General features: G+C 34.6%; 1 protein-coding gene across 1 annotated transcript in view; it reads right to left on the bottom strand.

Annotated features, from left to right (window-relative positions):
- The window catches only part of Karybeta3 (karyopherin beta 3), a 348737-nt gene extending 325137 nt beyond the window's left edge, over positions 1-23600 (bottom strand). Inside the window, exons 1-2 of the mRNA XM_090396827.1 lie at positions 23487-23600; positions 2854-2934 (exon numbers count right to left, since the gene is read on the bottom strand). Of these exons, the coding sequence (XP_090252953.1) occupies positions 2854-2934; positions 23487-23567 (162 nt within the window). The 5' untranslated portion in view covers positions 23568-23600. The remainder of the gene's footprint in view (positions 1-2853; positions 2935-23486) is intronic.
- Positions 23601-25120: the final 1520 nt, after the last annotated feature.

Genomic DNA, 25120 nt, shown 5'->3' with positions numbered 1-25120 from the left:
GGCAGTGTGACCGATGAATTTGTTTAATGACAATGCAATGTCATATTTCCATGATATCCTCAAAAAGAGGCAAAAGCAAGTGTCATTGGATAGGTTCCTTGTTAAAGTTGCACAAAAAGAAAAAGAGTCAACAGATAGCAGTGATTCCGTTAGTGACAATGAAAGTCGTCCTACCCAATACAATTAATTGTATTTACCGTAATATGTAATTGTAATGTAATTAATAAATTCGATTACTTTATGTATTTTGTATTACAGTAATAATTTTTATATGAATATTTTTGAGTTTTGGAACAAATCACCTGAGTTTCTATTATTTCTTATGGGAAAATTCGCTTTGATATACGAGTGCTTTGGATTATGAGCACGTTTCCCGAACAAATTATGCTCACAAACCAAGGTACCACTGTACCTCATATGTAGGAAATTATGATTTCTGCATGAATTCAACTTTGATATCTCCTATACAAGATGCTGATCAGGTCGGTTCTGAAGTATGGCTCACCTACATAGTAGATTCAAACATTAACAAACAGACAATCCAAAACCAATGTTTACAAAGTGTTCAACAAAAGTCAGTATCTTTGAGATAAAAACTTCCTATGCAAAAGAGCTGCAAAATCCTCTGCAAATGCTGCTATTCATCTTAGTGCATTACTCTACCAAGCTGTAGATCACAGTGAACATGGTCCTGCAAAACACATATGTCCCAAAACCATACTGAACAAGTAAGTGTTTTTAACTCACTGGTAGAAGCCCAACATAGGTGACGAAAAGCTCAATATATATCTCAAATCTCACGTGGGCTATACCCTATCAGTAGTCTGCAATAAATATCTCATAACAAACACCCAAAAAACTGCACTACCAGAGATTTGAAAACTTACTATCAACAGTCCATAATGGGCAATCCAAGTGGTCGATAATCATCCTTAATCCAACAATTCTTTGTAGATGCAATAAAATGTCCAATCATTCCATCATGCTAGAACAGTTATCAGTTAACCTTAATATCATTCTTGGTCTTGCTCCTACTGATGAGACCTCAATAAATGTCAATATTAGTCTGGGTAATAACCCTCTCTCACACACACACAAGGAATTATGCTTTGCATTATAAGGATACCAAAGCACCTGATGTGAAATTGACAGCCTCTATAAATAAGCAGTCTAGTTGTGAAAATACTTCGCATGCAAATTTTATTTGCTTGTATTTGTCCAAAGGATTAAGCAAGAATATAATTTCTTGTCAAGTACAGTTTACTTTGTAACCAAGTGAAATAAAAACTTCCCAAGTTACTGAAATTGTCACACCTGGAATAAGGCAGTATGCCACTCCTTGTAATGATGTAAGGAACTAAACTCCTTGTCTAGTATGCTTAAATCTAGCCATGCTGCTGCTGTAAAGTATATTACATTATGAGAATGTAGTGTAATGTAATATTTCTTTATGACTACGGTAGATTCAACCATATCATCATTCTTTCACTTTTATTACTATCATTGCACTGCTACTACCTTTTTTTTTTTTTTTGACATAAAACACTTCTTACAGTACAATGAGGTGCATACTTGTAACATAACTGTTGAAGAGTTGGCAATAATTACCCATAACTGTAGCATGATCAATACTAGTTCCAGTTATATTTGTTTCAAAACAACTCTTGAAGGACTTCAATCTTTCTTTTACTAAAGAATAGTGTAGAACAAGTATTGGGAATTCTTATTAGACCAACATTTAATGAACCTTTCTTGTAAAATATGTGGAAGTTCATGAAACTTCTGTTTCTATTACTGGTCCATTCATCTATAAAAATGCTCATGCTCATATTTATATTTTAAAACTAAAAATTTTTCAGTGCAGATTTGCTGTATTTTGTCATAATTATATATGAATACCATAATAGATGATGGACTTTATTAAGGTAAAGGTCTCTTTTAGAGAATTTTTTTCAATTAATTAATGTTAATAATGAACTCTAGTATTAATAGATTCCATCTATTGCTACAAGTTTAGGTAATGCATCTACTTCCACAACATGTGCTGTTTGACAAAATGAAATACTGTGCCTGACCCCCATTTTTTTTCAAAATGCATGTTTTTTCACTGCTTTTCATTCTTTAAAATATTTCATCAAGCATCCCACTATCTCCACTAGACAAATCCAGAATGTATAGATGTAAATAATCCTGTTGCAATGCTATATACAAGGGCTGTGGTGAGGGTGAGACTACTTTATTCCATTGCATAGTGTTGCACAGTTAATAACTAATGCAGTGTTTCTCAAAGTGTGGTAAGCGTACCCCCCGGGGGGGGGGGTACACGAAAGGTCTTCAAGGGGTACGTGGCAATTTTCGACTATGCATCATTATCAATATCGCCACGATTCACATCCTGGCAATAGTAACTCGCTCCCTGCGGTAAACAACATGCCGCATGTGGCATGTAACAAAATGTGGATTTTCTTGGACGGGAAGTGAAGAGGAACCTATTCCAAATTTTGTTCTATTAAAAATAAATCATATTTTTTGTTTACATGAACATATAAATTCAAATAAAATACACATTTACAATGAAATATACTTTATTTATTTATTTATTTGATAACAGGGTACTTAGTAATAATAAAAATTTAAGAATGGGTACGTGGATATCTGAAGTTTGAGAAACACTGAACTAATGCATGGAAAATATTACTAGATCTTCTGCGTAATGGTAGCTATTATACAGTTCATAATTACACATAAATGCATTTTTCAAATAGCCTAGCTCCATAAAAATATACTTCAGCTATCAGCAAACAAGAATATTTTATTAAAAAAAATCAATATAATAAATGAAAATAAAATTACCTCTTCAGCATTTCCATTATTCGAAAGAGAATTTAGTAAAAACATTATCTTGTTTTCCACAGGAATGGTATCATATAATTGCTGTAAAAATAAAATATGAACTAGAAAAAAACACAACAGTATAGCATAATTAAAAAAAAAAAAAAATTAAGAATATATATACATATGTATGCATAAAATAGAATGAACACATGCATACACAAAATAAATATGAATAAATTTTATGGCTTTCCAAAAATCCGAGAACTAATTTTAAAATTGATGTTAATCTTTCAGTACAATAAAAATTTCATTTGTTAGTGATTATGACAGATGTAACAATACATCATTGATATCTACAGCTGAGCTTATATTTTTTTATGTGAATCCCACCCACAAAAAGTTGTAAACATATTTTACATTAAGTACAGAGAACTAGATAATCAGGAAAAGAGTTAGGGTTAAGGATTAGATAATTAGGAAACCCTGCTCGAGATTCAGGTGGTGGTTGTGTAGGATTCAAACCAGCTGTGAAAATTACCTAAAGACTGCATAAGCATGTATGTGGGGGGGGGGAGTAGCATCGTCCTTGTTTTCCACAGCTGCTGTACACGTTACTCAGATAAGTCATTATTTTTAGTAGATAATAGTGATTGTTATATATAATTGGTAGTATTTTGTTTATTTTTGATTCCATTGTTAAAAGGTGTTGTTTAGTCAATTATTATTATGCAATATTATTATTATTATTATTACGTGACACCTCCAGGGAGTTCAAAGACTCATCGAGGGAGGATACCCACTCCACAACTCTCCGTCTCTACCACTCAATCCACCAACTTCAACAAACCGCAACTACACCAATGCCATCTATCGCCGACTACCACCATTAGTATTTCAACAGACAATCACAAATGTCCATGCCCATATATTGTTTACATATATTTGAATACATAGCAGTATTCAAACCTGCAGCCTTTTGGCTGGAGAGTGGATATGCTAACCACTCGGCCAACCAGGCCGGCAACTAATATTATAGCAGTAATGCATACAATAAAAATGGTGACCAAGACATCGATGCTGAATGACATCAACATGTGGAATTTAGTGTGATGTAACATGTGTTAAATGTATTCGTTGCAGAGAGTAAATGATTTGTGGTATCAGAGCAAGAACAGCGAGAATATCTGCCAGAAATGTTTTGTAAGCGAGTATAAGAAATGTGAGTTGGGTCAGGAGCAAAAGGATGAAGTGACTGATATTATGGATATGTCAGTATTGCCAGTGTCATGGAGAATGTAGTGGAAGCAGTGAATGATAATGCACAAAATACAAATGAGAGTTTCAGTGGTTGAAAATAATAAAGTGGATGATAAGATGCAAGCACAGCAAAAAACTGCAAACTTACACGGACTCCTTCATGGGGCAAAACATGACCTTGAGCGACTGGAGAAATGATTGCCGTGGTACAGAAGGATGGAGAATGAAAGAAAGAGTGAATGGGAAAAGCATAAAAGCAAGAAAATGGGAGAAAAGAGATAGTATTATATGGGAATTCTATGATAAGAGGTATACTTAATGAGAAACTGATGAAAGCATGTTTTCCAGGTGCGAAGATAAAGGATGTTAGTGAACCTGCAAGTTTGCAGAAGAAAAAAGGGAACGAGTTAATTGTGTTTTGGCAGACAAAAAATGATTTGAAAGGTGAGAAATATGCAACAAGAGAAGATATGAAAAAGAGTTGTTAGAAGAAGCAAAAATGAAGAGTAAGAAATTAAGACTTGTGAGTCTGTTGCCTTGATATTATAGGACATTATATGCATGTACACAAATGCCCAAAGTATCAAAATAAAGGAGAGGAGTTTGGGGATTGGTCATCTCAACTTGGCCAAACATTATTGGCATCAAGAACTGGTTGTCAGAGAATGATGTAGTTACAAGGATAGAATGTAATGGATATCCCTGTAACTACATGGTTTCCTCTTTCCTATTTCCTCTATCTTCTTTGATAGAGGAAATAGGGCAGAAGGAGGGGTATTATTAATGATAGCTGAAGAACTTCGACAAAAATAGAAGTTAAAGAAGATTGCAGATCTGATTGAAATGGTTCATTTGAGGCTGCATGGTGTGAGATAGAAGCCAATAGGAGAAAATATATTGTTGTTTGCTGCTATAGCTTGGAGTCCAGAAATGTGAATGACATGCATAAGCAGATTAACACAAAGTGTAGCCAAGCAATTATCATTGAAGATTTCAACTAGGGAGATACAGATTGCAAGGAGGAAAGGGCAGGCACATGGCAGAAATGGAATTTATACAGTTACTATGGAATAATTACTTGAAACAGCATGTAATGGAAGGGACCAGGGGATTTGAGTGTCAGATCTAGTAATGGCATCAGAAGATCTATCTATAACTGCAGTAACAACTATCTCCGATCAGCGAAAGTGCCCATGCAGTCTTTTCCTGGGAGGTTGCTCAACATGTGGAAATTTCAGTCAAGAAAGGGTTTATGCAGAACTACAAAGCTAGCAATTATGAAAAACTTAGAAGACAACTTACAGCAGTGTCATGGCATAAGAAACTACATGGAATGAATGTCATCAGTGCATGGGAATTGGTCAAGGATTGTTTGAGTGAGGCAGTATCAGAGTGCATACCCAGGGTAAAGAGGATAAATCAAGTAGGGATTAAGTGAATGACTAACAATATAAAGCAGGAGCTGAAAAAAATGAAGGCATTGTGGAAGGAATATAAACAAGGTGATCAGTAATTTATTCACTTTTCATAATATGATGACAGCAGAATTGGATAAAGGAAATGGCTACACCATGATTCTGCTGGATTTTGCAAACACATTTGACAGAATACCACATGGAAACCATTGAGTAAACAATAATGGATATGAGGCTGTTGGCATGGATGGCAGGTGAGGTGGCTGATAGACATCAGAGGGTGGTGTATGGTTGAGTGGAACCAAGGTGAATGAGAGCAACTATTGGAGTTGAGTGGATATTCAGTTGTTTGCCAATGATGCAAAACTAGGGAGGGCAATAGTTGATAAAGGTGATGTAGATATATTAAGGGATGATTTAAATAAATTGGCAGTGTGAGCAAAGGATAATAATTGTCAATTCAACGTTGTAAAATGTAAAGTAATGCACTTTGGGATGAAAAGATTATGCACTTCATGTCATACCGATGGTACTAGTTTACAGGAAATTGGTATGGCTAGGGATGATAGTGGATAGAGATTTGAAATTCAGAAGACATATTGCAAGAGGTGGCAAAATAGCTAAGAGGATTACTTGGATGTTGAGGAACACACTAAAAATAGGGATGTTATTATTTCTCTGTATAAGGCTATGATTTGGCCACATATTGACTGCTGTGCACAGGTTTGGTCACCTGGATTTCTTGGAAATCAAAGAAATAGCGGAAAGGATTCAGAGACAAGTGACCAAGCTGGCGACAGATCTGTGGAATGTTTCCTATGAGGATAAACTGAAGGTATGTGGGTTGCGGAGTTTAGTTGACAGGCACAAAGAGGGAAGATATGATATTAACTTATAATTACAAAAAGGATTCTATAAGATTGACAGAAGAAATTTTTCAATACATAGGAAGTAGGGGAAAACAAGGGGACACACTTGGAAGTTATCTAAGAGTGTGGTTAGTAAGGGTGTGTGTGGACTAGGTTTTGTACTTGGAGAGTGGAATGGATTGCCAGAGGTGGATGTGAAATCCCAAAAGTGAATAGGTTTAAGGAGATATATGATAGGTATTCTGTTAATGGATCGAGTGGGTCTCCTGCAATGAGTCTTTTGACTCCATAGCATGCCCATATAAGTAATAATAATAAATAATAACATCCAAGTCCAAGGTGGGATTAAAATGTGACATGAATTTTGGCTGATCTGGGACAAATGCCACTCATTCTATCAGTTGAAGAATGAGTGGCATTTGTCCCAGATCAGCCAATTCAGTTTGCTAAAGTAAGGAAAGCAACAGTAAATAACTGAAGCAGAGATCCTAGATGAAGATTTCAACAGACTAAAATAATGAACAAAAGATAATATCCAGTGCACACTTTTTAATATTTTTTTACATGAATCCTGCCAATTGTATAGCAAATTTCATTGTATTCCTCCCCTCCACATACATACTCCGCATGCAGTTGATGCATGCAATGATTTAATGTTTTTAAGCAGTAACATATCTGCGATTTCACAATTACATAAATAAAGCATTTAACTATGTCAGATATATAAACATAATATTTAGAAATATACAGAAACATAAAGCATTTAGTTATGTGAGATATACAAACAAAAAATTTAGAATAATTTTTGCAAACAAAAGAAAAAGTTATTCTGAAAAGCTTGGCTTAAGGAAACACACCAGCTAGTCTGGTAATCAATGTAACAGTTTTTCCATTTTGGCAATAAGATTGTTACATTTATGGGTAACTGTAGAATTAAGTAGTATAGCACTTTTCACTTAGAACTTTATCTTTCTTTTTAACAAATGAAACAACAATAGTGTAAGGTAAGCCTAGGCTGCAGCCTCTCTGTGTTGGATACACCACTGTTACTAAATTTAATAATTTTAATTTAATACTTAATCATTTTAATCTTAGTATCCAATGAAATAGATGTACATCTTCTTTTCACTGGAGTAACTGCACCCTTAATTCGAATTTTACTTGCCATTTTTTTAAACATTTTATTTAACAACAATAAAATTTTAGTTTATAATTTCCAACAAAACACTGATGTAGCAAGCAACAATGTAAATAGAGTGCACGAATATTCACAGCAGCATCGTGTCACAAGAATAGTCATATGGGCAAATGTAGCATTGTATAAATTGGCACTAGTCATAAATGAAAAGCATCATATGAGAGGATCATCACAAAGGGGAGTATTACTGTATAGGTTACGGGTTAGATCATATGGAAACCATGTTTCCCACATCTAGATGTTAATAGGCAGTGAGTTCAATATGGCAAAGTATAATGTTATACAGTTTGGGCTGAAAAGATTGCTGCCTGTGTAATTGTACTGAATGGAACTGCACTGGAAGAAATAAATGACAGGGATTTGAGTGATAGTGAACAGGGAATTCAAGTGTAGGTAACATATAGTGAAGTGGGCAAAACAATCACAAGCATAAATAAGAAAGTTATTATCCTCGTTATAAAGCTCCAATGGACCGGACTATCAAGCATAAATTTAATCAACTGGGTTTCTTGGAGATGAGGAACTGATGGAGAAGGCAGGTGAGCAAGATGTTGTGAGGTCTGTGGAATGCATATACAAAAGCTTTGTGAATTATAAAAACTGGTTCATAAATGGAAGGGATGGAATATGATGAGAAACATAAGGAATTTTATAGAATAGCTGCAGAGTAAGTTTTTTTTCAATACATGGGAGGCCCTGTTATCTCTCATGTGTGAGTGATATAAAAAAAAAACATAATTGGGGCCCCCTCCCACAATGAGTCTACTGACTCTATGGATGTTACTGTAATAATAATAAATACTGACAGGCTTCAGTGCTACCACAATTCAGTCCTGTCTAACTGACTGCAAGAAAAAGATATTACATGACTTCTCTAATTTCTGATGATACCAAGATATCCCTTCTTGTGATGGCCAACACCTCCAGTCTTTCCTGGCATAAGCACATCTCAGCCCATAGCTTCTGCAGCTGCTAAAAGACTTATTTTTCCACACAAAGGCTACTTCACACTTGTTTTAAGGACATTTAGTACACTGTTTACATTTTTTTCTGATGAGCCTTATTACAGTCAGTACAAGGACAACAACTTTTCATGTATCCTGGCTGGAAAAGTATCCTGGCTATGCTGGAAACTGCTGAACACTCATCAGGGATTTCCATTAAAACATCTCACCCTCCAGTCAATGCACACTAACAAGGGAACAAAAGTTCATAAGTTCAGAGTTGGATAATTGATTTTTGGTTATATAGTTGAGGGCTGAGTTACATACTGTGTGCAAGAAAGTGGCAATCATAGAGTAATTAATGAATGTTATTTTAAATTATTGTGAAAACAGAATCATTAAACTTTTTAGTTCCTTGTATAATTTTTGAAATAATATATTATTTCATTACAGCTTTCTCATGGCCAACAAAAGAAGACAGCAATGACAAGTCTGATCATATCACAATTTTTCAATGTTACCTTCAATAACTGTTCTTACCTGGTTGTTAAAATATGTTCCTGCTATACACCAAACAAAATAAAACACAACTGTGAAATCCAGCAAGTGAGCCTATTTAGGGAAACTTATGTTCATTCTTTTCTACATTTTTTTATTGTAAGAAAATGCAACATGCACAGATCATAATATCATATGTTAGCTACGCTTATACATTCTTTAATATATTATAATGTCAAGTTGTTTGTAAAATTTTCATTTTTTAATGATTCCAATTATGTCCCTCTGTTTACGCCTCTCTAATATCTGTGCTTCAGATATGAGAGTTGTGTGTTTTCATTTTAAACTGTTTTGGTTTAAATTGTTCTGATTTTGCAATGTCTTGCTTTTAAGTCTTGGATTTTTCTTCTTTGGAAAAGTATGGAAGACCATATTTATGAACAGAAGTATGGTGTCCATGTCTTCCTTTCCTGGAAATACATCCAATACATCAAATTCATTTGTATCAAGGATGCCTTATTTTAGATTTCCTTGTTTAGTTATCTCCAGTATGTTGTCTGGTGGATTTGAGAAAAAATTTTTCAATGGAATCCCTTTTGGTGTTGAATCAAGAGTGTAGCTGTAATGGCTGATCAAATTAATGAACTGTATTGAAAAAAGCATGTAAGATTATTGCGCTTCAGAATGTCAGAGCTGAACGTAGAACAGTAATAAGTGTTTATCCCTTTGAATATTTTCATTATCACCTTTTCCAGATAAGAGGAATTTCCACATGTTAATAAAGCTTCCTCTCATTAAACATACAACTACTTTTAGTGACCTGTTTAATTGTAGATAAATCTTAACAATGATTTTTTTTTTTTTTGTGGCACATTACTAAAAGACTGACAGATACTGTTATCAGAGACCTCCAGGAAGTTCACGAAGCACTGAGAGAGAGTCTAATCTTTAAAGGTACCTGTGACATGACTATAAATAATAAATTACATGATAACCACAGCAATTAACCTTAATGAAAGTACAGATATCTCTTACTGAAAACAACAGTACATCATCTGTGTAAAAATAAGTCAAAGAAACGGGAATACAATGAATATATGGCAGTTGGTGGTTTATGTTGCTGCCGCATGCTAGAAATTAATCTTAATAAATAATATTATTAAAAATATATATTAAATTTTATATAATTAAAACTTTCATTAATTTTAATAATTAGAAAATGTATAAAAGAATTTATTAAATTTTATAAAAAAATATATTGTAAATTTTAAAAATACAGTAGACACCGCTTACTGGGATCACTTTGGGACAGCCGCTTTTTGATAACAATCACCGGCCGATAACATTAAGCAAAGGATATAAAAAAATTGCATCATATATTTCATCATAATAATTTATTGTTATAAACAATTTTTTAATAAGCAACAACATAAAATTTATTTTAAAAACTTATCAAGTGTTGTCTGTCATGTCTTTGAATATAGTAGTTCATGAATAAATTGCTCGTACTCATAATGCCTTTCGAAGTTTGTCTATGTTGCAGACCGCGACGAAATATTTGTAGAACTCCTTGCATCTAGACATTGGTTGGACTCCTCCAACCAATTCTAAAATTTGTTCTTCTACACTTGTATTAGGTTCACTTTCTTCTATTCGTTTAAAGTTTTCATCGAAAGCAGCTTGACATATTTCCGACACCGTCGTTATAGCCACCACTTGTTATCTACATCCAACCAATTTTCAAATTCTTCTTTTGACATAGTGTCTGGGGTGTTATCAAAAATTTCATTTGTAAGATATTCAAATTCTTCGGAAGAAGGTGTTCCAGAATTTGTCTTAACAAATCCACCTTTTTGGAAGAAGTTTTCAATAGTCTTCTCTGAGACTTGCTTCTATGACATTGCTACTAAATGCAATGCTTCAAGAAGGGAAATCTTTTTTGCAATTACGCTTGCATCAGATTGGTCTTTTATATAATCAAGTTCAGCTATAATTCTCTCATGAACATCCCTGTGATAATAAGCTTTAAAAGCTCGTATGATGCTTTGGTCACATGGTTGAATTAATAATGTAGTGTTCGAAGGCAAGAAAATTACTTTGATGTTCTTTAACGATAAATTGTGTGTGCAGTGCAGTTGTCTACTAACAAGACCATTTTTCACTTTAATTTAAGATCCCACTTAACTAATCAATTGTTGAAAATGTCATTAGTCAAAGGATTTGCACTAGAACAGTAGCCAACAGGCAAACTTTTGACACCTTTAAAATACCGAGGATTTTTACTTTTTCCAATCACTAGGATCTCTCGTTTCTCACTTTTCATATTAGCACAACAAAAGAACTGTCACTCACTCTTTTAAAGATTTAAATCCTTTAGTACTTTCATTTTGAAACAAATAAGTATGCTCAGGTGCTGCATGAAAATAGAGTCCCGTTTCGTCTGCATTGTAATATCCTAAGAAGAATATTCAGCAATAATTTTTGCCCATTTCTAATCCACACATCAGCTGAAAAAATCAGGACTTTTTTCCTTACTATGAATATGCTTGTACACAATATTCTCTTGCTTTTCCACCTGTTAAACCATCCATCAGTTGCAGTGAAATTTTCTTTGCCCATTGTTTTTGAAAACTTCTGCTTTTTGACACATCAAAGGCCCATTAATCGAAGCATTCTTTTCACGAACATTACTAAATTTTTAATGCTGATTCAACTTGAGTATCCTTACCAGATCGGGCTCTCTTCCAATCCATGTTCTCATTAGCAAGAGCTTAAGTTTCAATGTTTGATCTGTTTTTTAAGATCTTACACAAGAGTGGTTGTGAAATTTTTAAATGTATAGCCGCACTATGCTGATTCATTTAGGGCAACTTATCATTGCATTCAAATTCTTTACTTTTCTTGAAAAGATAAATCTTTATGTTTTTATCTTTACTTCTGCCATAATGCTAAGGGCTGTTTTAACAAGCACTTAAAGTCAAATTCACTTAGTGAAAGAGAGCACGAAAATAAACTCAAAAAAATCACAATTAGACTGTATTTATACCCCACTGCGGATTAAGATTGAAAAAAAAAGATTAAGCTTACCCACCTGTATTTGCCTGGAAGATATAAGATTTATGGAAGATTAACAAAATAGTCAGATTTTGACAAATGTTCTTCGTAAAATTTTCTCCTGATTAAGCTTTATTTCTTAGAATTCTGAGATGCAAAAGGCTAAACATTCGAGAATCCTGATAGCAATAAACGGAACTTTGATTATAATGGATGTATTATTTTTAATTAATTTTAAATGGTGTGTTTTGGGAACGACTGATTTTGATAACAATAGCCGAGTGATAATATTATCCATGATCACAATAAGCAAATTCTACTGTATATATTATTATATTGAATACATGAAACCTCAAAAGTCTGGTCTGGCACAACATAGTATTGACACTAAACACAGTATCCAGCGGGATGAAGCTTGTCTTCTCCATAGAAGCAGGTTTAAATATGAATGCCTTTTCAAAGAAAGTTGTGAAGCCCTTTTACATCAGCTAAATCTGAATCGGAACGACTATCTCTCTCTCCCAAAAGTTTGGGAGATTCTTATTTTTTGTAACCATCAAAAATAGTTTTTAATAATATTATTTATTAATATTAATTTCTAGCATGCCGCAACAGTTTTTAATTGGTAAACCACCGATTGCTGAATATACCCTGTATTCCCTTTTCCTTGTTTCTACACACTGACGATGTACTGTTATTTTCAGTACAAAATATCTGCGCTTTCATTTTGTTAAAGTTAATTGCTGTAGTTATCGTGTAATTTATTGTTTATAGCATTGAGAGCGGCCATACATCACCCACACTAGCTGCATTCAACACTAGACACTCGCCACTTCAACAGACAAACTGTTCCCCTCACTCACTTGCTGCTCTGTGACAAAAATCTAGATCTCACCCTTTCTTAACTGCCACAAACTCAACTTTCACAGATGCACTTCTTTCCTCTACCCATCTTCCACATGACAAAAAAATTTCACAGCACACCTGTAACATCCTTTCAGAATGTTTATACAGCTTTATCATGTCACCCCTCTTTTTCCTGTTCACCAGTGTCTGCAGTCCACATACTTTCAATCTCTCCTCATAATTGGCATTTCCATAAACCCAATCATTCTCTCTTCCTTGTATCCTCTTCACACCTTCATCTCCCACAGAACCATGGAGACCAAATATACCCTGAAGAGTTCATGGCATAGTATCAAGGCCTTACCAAGAGACAAATCACCCTTATCCTTAAATACCAATGTTTGTTTCTGCAATATAATTATCCTCTGAATTGGCTATTTTTTGCTATATGTCCACTGAAATATAACTTCATAACCACCATAACTCCAAGATCACTAGCCTCATCAGTTTCCAAGCATAATCCCACCAACATAACATAATGTCAGAAATCTCATCACATCAAAATACAGAATAATTTGAATGGGTGCTGGAACAGTGGACAAATATCAATGGCTGTCAATTCAGAGCAACTAACTTTGCCCTTGTGCTGAAATGACAGCCACTGTCATATGTCCATAGTTCCAACTCATTCATGTTGTTGGATTCTGAATGAAGAGAAATTTAAATTATTAATACTCTCCTCAGAATCCAACATAATCCACCATGGCAAAGGCTACATTTGTAAATATTATTTAATGTAAATCACTTATTTTACAATTTAATATTCATATAACTACTTTAATTTTGTCTAATATCTAATTATTTAATCAAAGATATATGTATTAATAATGATAAGACTGTATTAAATATTATCAAGCTATTTAACTTATTTCTATGTTAATATAGAATTTATATTTGATAATTTAACTGCACATTAATTGAAATGTAAATATTCTCTATTTATTCCTGTTTATAGAAGTTTAACGTTATGTAATAGCTCAATTTTATTATGTTTTGTTTTGTTGTCATGGAAATGTATGTTAGATAGCTTGCACGAGTTGGAACACTGCGTGAGGAGAAGAACGTTAAAACTTGATTAAAAAGAGTTTTAGTTAAAGAAATCACGAGAATAATTTAGGCGGGAAAAACGGATATAAAAACGAGGAACGCTGGAAAAAAGGGAAATAGATTAGAGATTTATTAGAGAGAGATTGGCATTAGGTTGGAATTGGAGCATTCGGCATTCGGAAATCACAGTGCGATAATAGCAAGTCGGCAAGTCACTCAAGCAGCTAACAAAGTCTACTAGTCGAGAGGCGGTTAGCTAATAAGTTGTAGAATAACAATTATAGCTACGGAAGACAGCTGAGTGACTACTAAATGGACTAGAGATACTTGAATTGAGATTTAATTTCAGGGCCGGCCTTTCAAGGACACACAGAACCTTGAAGCAAAGCACGGAGTTACTAGAATAGTAGCGGCTGTAAAGTGAAGTTTACCGTTAGCTGTGCTTAGAAATATATTGCCTAAAGAATTAAATGAATACAGGAAGAATGAATAGCTGTGCATATATAAAACCTCATGTTAAGGAATTATTGTGTATTGCCTTATTTCACGAGTGATCAGTAGTACTTTATGCAACAACGTTTGTTTATGTGTATTGTGACCGATGATTAATTCAGTTATTGCTTAGAAGAATTATTTTAATGAGTGCTGTTTACTGTTTAAAGTGTTTACAGTTATAAAAAGTGTATAAGTAGATGAAGATAGAAAATTATCGGTAAGATTATTCCAACCATTAATATTTCTATACAGAGAAGTGTGTGAGTTTCATCCCAGAATTTCCTTATATTAACAGTAACTATTGCGAAGAATTAGCTAAAGTGTATATTTAAAAGTGTTTGTTTGTGAAGAGGTATTACTGCAATTTTTGTTGTATTTGGAACTTAAGGAACTGTGAGAAGACTGTATTACAGAGACAACAGATTTACCATTATATGAGTTGAATGATTGAATTTACCTGAGGAGTTAAAATGTTTGTAATATCTTAATTACTAATTTAAACTTAAGTGTAAAATTTGTGATTTTAAAATTAAGTGTTTGTTTTGTTTATCTAAAGTTGTATTTTGCCTGAATCTCTTTTACTGCACCATTCATAAAATATTCGAACCAAAGCAGGTAAATTAAGTAAGTCAAATATACTCGGCCAGTATATATTTTAAGGAGAAATAGTTGAAGGTTGATTTTTCTTCAATTCTTGAACTAATTCAGATATAGAGTGGCGCAGTCTTTAAATATAAATTTTCTCTATATTTGAATTAGAAATCAACTCACAACTTATCAATTAGTTAAGAACATCGTAATTGTAATCATGTCGGATCCAAAGTGTGTTAAGAAGAAGTAGGATCCAACAATGTCATTTTGTAAGTGCTGAACATCAGTAGCATCATTGAGAATGCCCTGCCTAACTTTGCATCATCAGCATCTCCTGTCTGGTCCTCAATATCATAAAGTATAGATTGAACAATGGTCAAAGGCCTGACCTGTGGAGAGCACCACTAGTCATATTAATTTTGGCAGATTCACTCCTATATATCACTTTCTAACACCTGTCTCAGCCACCCACTAATCTAAGTCAATGGATTATATTCCAATCCTATATTCTCTAATTTATGCTAGTCTTTCATGTAGTATCCTATCAGATGTCTATCTTAAAAAGCTGTGGAGCTTCTCTCATTTCTTATAGAACATTCAAGGTACTCTCTACATGGTATTTTGTTTGACTTATTAGTAAGTTTCTCTTTGAAAAATCAGTGATGACAGCTGTTTGAATAAGGTTAAAAATTTCTAAAAGAAAATGGATTCTTCTTGCAGAGCAGTATATCTTAATTTTCTTTAACAAGCCTTTGGATATTACACCATCCCATTTTCTATTGTCCATTTCCTCCAAATGCATTACTATTGATGATACTTGATTTTCAGGATTGTAATATGGCTGCTACTTTTCCTAATTCTTTCAGTCTTTTTGGTGAATTCTGGTAAAATATATATACTTTTTTTACTATTATTTCAATGTCAGAAACAAAAGGACATCTTTATATACCCTGAAATTTTTGAATTTAAAAGTCAAATATTCAAATTATGTGCAATGTGTTGATATAAGATCCAGCACATCTCTCTCTCTCTTTCACTTGCTACTAGCACATTGTTTTAGATAACCAATTACAAGTCTTCCATGGCAAGAATAACTTATTAATTTCACTCTAATATATCAGGTAGCTGCTGGATCTTGAAGAGGAATTAGAGAAACAAATGCCTCTTTCATTTCAGATTTTATTTATGTATCTCATAAATAGAAATCATATAAGGAACAGGTTCCTCCTGATTTGAAATATCTGTCTAAAAGACTCTCTCTAATGAGTCTTTTGATTCCTTTAACTAATTCTTATTTAATGACATTAGCAATAACTGACACGGTGTGTCATTTCTGGTATTGCTCTACTGGACCTGCTTGTATATTATGCTTATATACAAAGGCTATCAAGTATTTGAGATCAGTCAATGGTTCACTGAATTTTAGCTATGTAACAGTCTACAGTAAAAAGGTACTTAATATGTTCAAACATTTTAGAATCTGTTGTTGGTCGTGTTTTTTTTTTTTTTTTTTTTTGGGGGGGGGGGGCAGCTAGAGGTGTGTTTTCTCGCCAAGTCTATGTGACAGCATCTTTTGTGTGAGAACTGAATGTTTCATGAAACTTAAATGCCACCACTTTGAAAGGTCCTTCAAAACCATGTAACAATCTAGTTATTGTCAGCAGCCCCAAGATATTTTACAGGTGTTACAAAATGCAATTGTCTTTGTAACACAACCACATGAATTCCTTGAGCCATTTGTCTTAAAAAATACCTCTCACCTGTTTGTTTTTATTTGATGGTACAAGAAAACTCTTATTATTATTACCCAAGACCTCATGAAGTCAAAGACTCATCTTCCTTCAGTGTTATTAAAACTCCCTGTTCCCTGCAATTCACTTTCAGTTTTGCATCATTTCACAAAACTAAGAGTGTAGTTTGTGTTTTCTTTTGTTTATTATTCATAATGAAGGGCGAATTTACATAAATTATCCACAAACAATAATTTAATAGCAAAGGTAAATACAGTAATAAAATTAACAAAAACAAGATGGTGGTACTCGCTGTGGAGCCAGACCCCACTTTTTATGTTGTACTCGGTCACATGATCCAATCCGACTTGTCTTTGCAAAATAATGGTATTTTTATATAATAGTCTTAAAAATCCTTGTCATTATGTAAAATGCTCAAGTATTGAATTACACGAAGTTAATTCATGCTGTGAGCCATGAAATAAGATTAGGATAATACTATATTAGAATTCTACACCTGAATATACTACAGTATTTAAATAAATTGTACCAGTTTTAACTTATTGATAATTACAGGTTTATTTGTTAAGGAAATTATAGAGTGAGAAAAACAGTTTTTTTTTTTTTAATAATAGATTGTCTATTACATATGTTGCATGTAGTGGATAGATGTGTAATGTTAATACTGAACCAAATTAATGCATTGATTTGATTAAAAAATTATTTATTGGGAACGATAACTATAATCTAATTTAAATAAATTCACGATATCAAAAACTTTTTATTTGAAGTATGTAAGATTTACTGTTTTTAAGTAAATACAACAATTAATGGCAACTCATTTTTACTGATTCATGATTGAAACAAAAACTGGAAGCATAAGGAATATGCATGAAGAAGAAGAACAGTGTATTATACATGAAATGAGGGGATTTTTTGTATACTCGATAGCAGACATTATGAAGTCTTTTATATAGAAAGAAAAATACTTAAGTTATCAAACTTTTACAAAACCGACCTCTGCTTCGTCACCCAAGACAACAATTATCTACATCGAGAAGAGTTCTCTCCAACTTTCCCTGAAGCCAACATAGACCAATTATATTAGAGGTAGGTCTGCAAGTACCCCTTGTCAGATCCATCCAACGTCCCCGCTGTAACTTCCAGAAAGCCGACTGGAATACATTTGCTGCCTGTCTTGACAAATATGTCCATTGGATCCCTCCAACAAGCAGTAATTACAAAAGATTCGGGGGAGGTGTCTTAGCTGTAGGTAAGAAGACCATACCAAGAGGCTTCCGGAAGGAGTATATCCCTGGATGGGACGATGATAGTAATAAATTGTATCAAGAATATCTAGAGTGTGGCGATCCTGACATTGCAGATGAACTCATTCACAGCCTTTAATAAATTTAGTTTAATCCTTTATCCAAGTGTGTGCAAACAAAGTTTGCGCCTGAAAGTATCTTCAGGACTGGGGTAAAGTGGTGGTACAACAACACCGGGCGACTCCTTGCAAAGGTGGAGCAAGCTACCAACACTCCTATCTCAGTATCTCCCATAATGCAAAATAAATGGGAAAGGCCACTACCCCTTCCCATTTAATGCATAACATTATACATATCCGCAAGATGTGTTTTGCATTATGGGAGATTGGTAGCTTGCTCCACCTTTGCAAGGAGTCGCCTGGTGTTGTTGTACCACTTTACCCCAGTCCTGAAGATACTTTCAGGCGCAAACTTTGTTTGCACACACTTGGATAAAGGATTAAACTAAATTTATTACAGTCTGACCAAGTGAAAAATAAACTTTCAACATTCACAGCCTTGACACCAACTGACAGAAGAAATGGACTGAAATAACAGAAAGATTCAATTTTCAGCACTCCAGTAGAAAAGCATGGAGCCTTCTAAGAAAACTAGATAGTGGCACCTTGACTGCACGGGAACAATCAGCTATTTCTCCTAACCAATATGCATCACATATTGTCAACACGTCAAGATATACCACCAAGGACAAACAACACACTCTTCAAATAAAAAGAAAACTTACATATTTGAAAAATAACAGACCATCAGACCCTCTATATGCATGACCGTTCACTCTTGAAGATATTAACACTGCTCTAATGGATATGAAACCAGGCAAGGCTCCAGGTTTCGATGGAATTCATCTGATTTCCTGTTAAAGACAGGCCAAAAAGCTCGACAGTGGTTGGCTTGCTTTTTCTCTGACATCCTCCAGACTGGTAGACTCCCAAAAGTGTTCAAGAGGACAAAAATTATACTCATCTTAAAACCAGGAAAAACCAACAACAAACCAGAAAACTACCGACCAATCGCCCTGTTTAGCATCTGTTATAAGCTCCTAGAAAGACTCATCCTTAATAGAATTGCCCCTAAGATAATAAAACAAGTCCCAGTGGAACAGGCCAGATTCAGACATAAGCAAAGTTGCTGTGATCAGGTTCTGTCACTCACCACACGTATAGAGGTAGGCTACCAACAATGCAGGAAAACAGCTGTAGCCTTTGTAGATCTTACTGCAGCTTATGATACAGTCTGGAGGCATGGCGCAGTCTGCAAGTTGCTCTGTGCAGTCCCATGCAGAACAATAGCAAAACTAATCGATAACATACTAAGCAACCGCCTGTTCCAAGTGTGTATGAACGAGAACAAAAGTAAACAAAGAACACTGGATAATGGACTACCAAAAGGGTCAGTTCTGGCTTCCCTCCTTTTTAACTTATACATCGCAGATTTGCCTAATACAGCCTCCAAGAAATTTTGGTACACTGATGACATTGCTCTAACCACCAGACCAATTTTACTACAATAGAAGATACGCTAATAAACGACCTTGCAGTCCTAGATGAATACTTCAGCAAATGAAGATTACACCCAAATCCTAGCAAAACAGAAGTTTTGAGTGGTTTATAGAGGACCTGAGTCCAGGAGAAGGAAGGTGATCAGTAGTTTACCTATCACAGGGCTCAGTGCTTGGTCCTCTGTTGTTTAATTTGCATATCCATGATATAGGAAATAATTTGAAAAGAAATATTCAGTTGTTTGCTGATGATGTTAAACTGAGAGGAGTAATGGTAAATCAAAGTGATGCAGAGATCCTGCAGGAAGACTTAAATCAACTAGCAATAAGGACAAAGGTAATGGCTGCCATTTTAATGTGGCCAAGTGTAAGGTGATGCACTTTACGAAGACGAGATCACAAGATGTGAATTACATCGATGGAATTGAACTGGAAACTGATGAGGCCAGGGACTAGAGATGACTGAACAGAGAGTTGAAGGTTAGAGGGCATGTTGAGAAAGTGAAAACAGCACATCAGATTACATGGTAGCTAAAGAACACACTAACAAGAACAAATAGAGAAGTTATTGCTACCCCCAATATAGTACCACATCTGGATTACTGTGCACAGATTTGGGCAGGAGTGATGGAAAGGATCCAGAGCTGGGTGATGGAAATTGTTACAAATCTATAAAATGCTCTCTATGAGACCAGATTGACAGTATATGGGCTTCAAAAACTAGCTCGTAGGTGAAAAAGATGAGACATGACACAAACATGCAAGTTGTTAAAGATTTATAGGACTGACACTAAGGACTTTTTTTCAGTATATGACAAGAAGGGAGAGAATGAGGGGTCACCCATAGAAATTATGTAAGGGCATGGTTAGCAAGGGTGTTAAGACTAGATTTTTTTTTTTGCTTGTAGGGTGGTGAATGGGTTGCAGAGGTGGTTGTCAGTGCTTCGTCAGTGAATGAATTTAACAGATATGATAAGTATTTGTAGGAATAATGGATCTCCCACAATGACTCCTTTGGCTCGATGGAGATACTTGAATACTAATAATATCTGTTGTCCTAGATATATGCAATGATTGACTTGTTCAATTTCAACATCAGTGATTCATTAATGGTTGTACATATTTGGTCTTTAGATTCATCTTTAAGCCAGCTGTTTTGCTAGCAACATGGAGTTCACAGATATCAGTCTAATTCCTGTGGACTTGAGATAAAGATAACTATGTCATATGCAAAGCACAAATGGCTTAAGTAACTTCCATTTATCTTCAGGCATTTTTCTTCCGAATCATTATGAATATTTCTTCTAGGTATGCTGTGAATAGTTTGAAATATTGTGTAACCTTGTCTTATGCCTTTCTACATTTCTAGAGTAAAGATGTTTCCATTGAAATGAACTGTTACTATTTCATTGGTGCATTTAATAGTCCAGACATGGTTCCTCCACTTGCTTGTTTCATAATGCTTTAAGTATTGCACAAGTTTTTACTGAATCACAGGTTTCTCATAATCAATAAAACCAAGACATAATGGTAGTGGGTATTCATTACACTGTTTAATAACCTGTTGTGCAACTTGAATATGGTCTAATGTGCTATTAGACTTGCACGTCCAAAAGAACAGGCAAGCTCTCAAAAGCCACTTTGAGAGCTTGCCTGTTCTTTTGGACGTGCAAGGTCCAGAGATGTGCAAAACCTATGAGCCAAGACTTTTGTAAGCACTCGTAAACCACTGATAGTCTTCTACTTCACCTTTCTTGTGTATCAAAACAAGGATAGCCTTTTCCCATGCTCTTGGTACATCAGTTTCTTCAGACAGAGAGAAAAAGTTTTACCAAGGTTCTGTAAATCACTTCCCCAAACTGCTTTTAGAAGTTTAGCTATGACTCTGCAGCTTTTCGACTTTGCAAACTCTTCTTATGTGGAGCATCCAAACTATACCTTATTATGGTAGAATTTGAGGTACTTCAGTTATTTCACCGTTGCCTTTTTTAATTGCTTTGTCATTTTATTATATCAAATAACATTCTTCAATCCTTTCTGATATAACATATCCATGGTTATGTTCCCATCTCACAGTTTAACTGCAACCATTTGTTTATTGCTGTTCATCAATTGTTTACAGGAGAGTTATCTTCAATTGTTTGTTGTATTAGTTTACAATTGAATTTCCTTATTTCTTTCTTGACATATCTCTAGATTACTTTGTAGAATTCAGTGCATTCAACTGTATTTGTTAGGTTATCACACAAATAAAATTGAATCCAAGCTGTCTTATTTTTTCAGAAATTTTATCTGTTCTGTGATACCAACTATTTCAAGTGAGCACTGCAAAAACTTTGGGTATTAATGACATTACTTTCCAATGGATCTGCAGTCATCTATATTAAAATTTTTAAATATGTTGTTTAGTTCATGTTGGAATGTTTCTTTTTTAACATTGTGTTTATGTCCATTTATGTTTTGCTTTAGTACTTTCTTTTTGGCAATGTGTCTGAATCTCACAGCATACCATACGATTGTCACTTCTGATAGTGAAGATGCTGATATCAGAACAGTCCTGAAAGATGTTTTGCCTGTTTTTGAGGATAAGTCAATTTCACTAATTTTCCATTTGGACTTTTCCTTGCCCCACTTGCTGTTTTTTTTTATTGAAAAAAGAATTCAAGTTTTCTTTAACATGCATCATACCCATTGTTCTTGCACCCCCATATCATCTATGGTAACTGAAGACTAGAGTAATGAACCTTAAATTTCAAAAATTGCAGCACATTTTTTTTTTTTTTTTTTTTTTTTTTTTATGATGTGATAACTGCCTCTACATCAGAATAAGAAACAAAAACTCAATTCCTATGATGGGCTACATAATCCTTACAATGTCGTTTAGTAATTGAGTTTGGCACAAGGACCTACTCATCCCATGCTATCCTATGGTCCGCCTTCCCCACTCCTCAACTGGATTGCCAATTTTCTCACTGGTCGCTCTCTGCATGTTGTGGTGGACAACTTACTCTCCTCAGATTTCACCCCCCCCCCCAATGCATGAGTACCCCAGGGTGCTGTTCTTTCACCCACTCTCTTCTTCGTGTATATAATGGTTGCTCAATTGGTAACGCCTCTGCTACTAATGGCTCGCAAAAAGTTAAGCAAGTCTGAGCGTGATTAGTAGTTGGAAAAAGATCAAATCGTTCGATGCTGTTGGCACACTCTCCCTCGATGAGTCTTTGGACTCCCTGGAAGTGTCATAATAATAATAATAATAATAATAATAACGCTTGGGGGGGGGAGATTACGTTGGCGGTGCGTTTCTGTATGACGAATGTATTCACTAGCCAGTTTGTGGTATATCAGCAATTCCGACAATATATGAAGAAAGTAGCAAACAACAACGCGCAATGATCTCTATAAAACATAAGTCATACTATAAATACCATATGATTACAGTCTATGACGCGTTATTTATATATATATATATATATACACACACACATATTACTGCACCTTTGTGAATAGAATTCCACGGTTTGGAATTTGACCGAATTGTATTGGTAACTACAAATCATTGCAAATATAATGAATTAATTTACAAATACACTTAGCGAATCCTACAATATGTGATGTGAGCAGACAAACAACATGCAATGATCTGTATAAGGCATAACAGATCCTATAAATACCATATGATCAGGGTCTATGACGCGTGTAATCACAACACGTGCACTTTAGAAGATAGACTTCTTAAGCCTTACAGGACTGAAGTGTACCGCGTAACTTATATATACCTCTTTCAATCCACTTAAACACATATATCGCAGCACACTTACTTCTGATTTGGTCCTGATTTCATTGTCAGCACTTAATAAATTAAACAAAATAGATTGAAACTGTGCTTGTTCGTCACACATTTTTACACAACCTCACGGCACCAATAATGAAAGACAGACGCGCGCGAACCAAAATATTTCAGCACAACACCTAGCGGTAGATACTCATTAATTCAAACATCGAGGGAAAAAAACTGAATAACAATTAATAATACAGTATCTTCAAAAATAAACAAATAAATAATAATAACATTAATGTTGTTATTGTTATTAATAAATAAAATTAATTAACAATAACAAAATCGTTACTGCTATTGATAATGCAAAATATTCACTTTTAATGGTATTTGCATATTGATAAAAAAAATACTGGACACCACTTCATAATAGTAATATGGCTGTATAATCACAATCATTGCTCATACAGATCTAAAAGGAAGCACGCGAGCGTGTAATCTTCATTAACAATAAAATGACAGTACCGGCCCATTTTAGCTCATTAACTTTCGACATAGCACTATCATTCGGAGCCAACTTTGTAACAAATCTGTTCGGAAAATTCTACTCTGCTGTAGCTACCCCTAAAGTTATTTTAGTGTGAAGTGGAAACGCCTAGGATCAACAACAGCTTAGACGCAATCCATAATCCTTCAAACACAGGACCGTACTTCCCCTTGTCCTGCAGGGTCAGAGGCGCTAGAGCTCCAGGGCCTTCTCCTCGTTGTTTGGAACCCTTAAATGACCCTAATTTATCAGGGTTTTCAGCTAGAGCCTCGTGCATAAGTACAGCCCTGCTCATAAAATCATACAGCAATGGTGAAGCACGTCATGCGAAAAACAATTCATCTTCTATTTTAAAACATTTGCTAAGTCCGAAATGCGATTGTAAACAATGCCGTCACTACAGCTGTCCGTCGGAGTATAAGAACATGGGTTTCCAAAGTCTAATATCAGCAACAGCAATGCCATGTATTATGGTGAGTGGGGTGAAGCTCAATGATATTGAAGTGTGTTCTCTAAAGTGATAAATCACACTTCACTATCTGGCATTCCTATGAATGAGTCTAGTTTGGTGGATGCCAAAGAGAATACTATCTACTGGAGTGTTGTGCGCCAACTTTAAAGTTTGGTTGAGAAGTCACCACGGTTTGGAGCTGCCCCTTCTTGATTCCACTGAGAGGTAATGTTAACACTGCAGCCTATATTGACATTATAGACAGTTCTAGTTTCAACTTCATGGCAACAAATCTGTGAACGTCCATTTCTGTATCAACAAAATAATACTCCACATTCACAAAGCAAGGATGTTTCAAAAACATGACTGGCCTGCACAAAGACCCGATCAAAACCCAAAAACCTGTGAAGATCATTTGGAATGGAAATTTGCTAGTTATGAGAGGAGTTTTTCTAAATAAAATAGATTAAGAATTACCTACATTATTATGAAATATACCTCGCCAATGTCATCGACGAGTTTGCTAACAGAAAAGCAAGAAACGTGCCATTTAAAATTTTTTAAATTAAAGTTTTACTTCAAAAATAACCATAGTGTTTTAATTTGTTTCCGAATACAGTACATCGTTTTGACTTTTTGTGGTATTTTTGGTGTGTATTGAGAGGGGCGGCAAACTCAG

This window comes from Typopeltis vanoorti, chromosome 8, assembly GCF_054136105.1.
Source record: "Typopeltis vanoorti isolate ZY-2024b chromosome 8, IOZ_Tvanoo_1.0, whole genome shotgun sequence".
In the NCBI taxonomy this organism is placed as follows: domain Eukaryota; kingdom Metazoa; phylum Arthropoda; class Arachnida; order Uropygi; family Thelyphonidae; genus Typopeltis; species Typopeltis vanoorti.
Note: the sequence above shows the minus strand (reverse complement) of the source record. Positions and strands in the feature narration are given on the sequence as shown.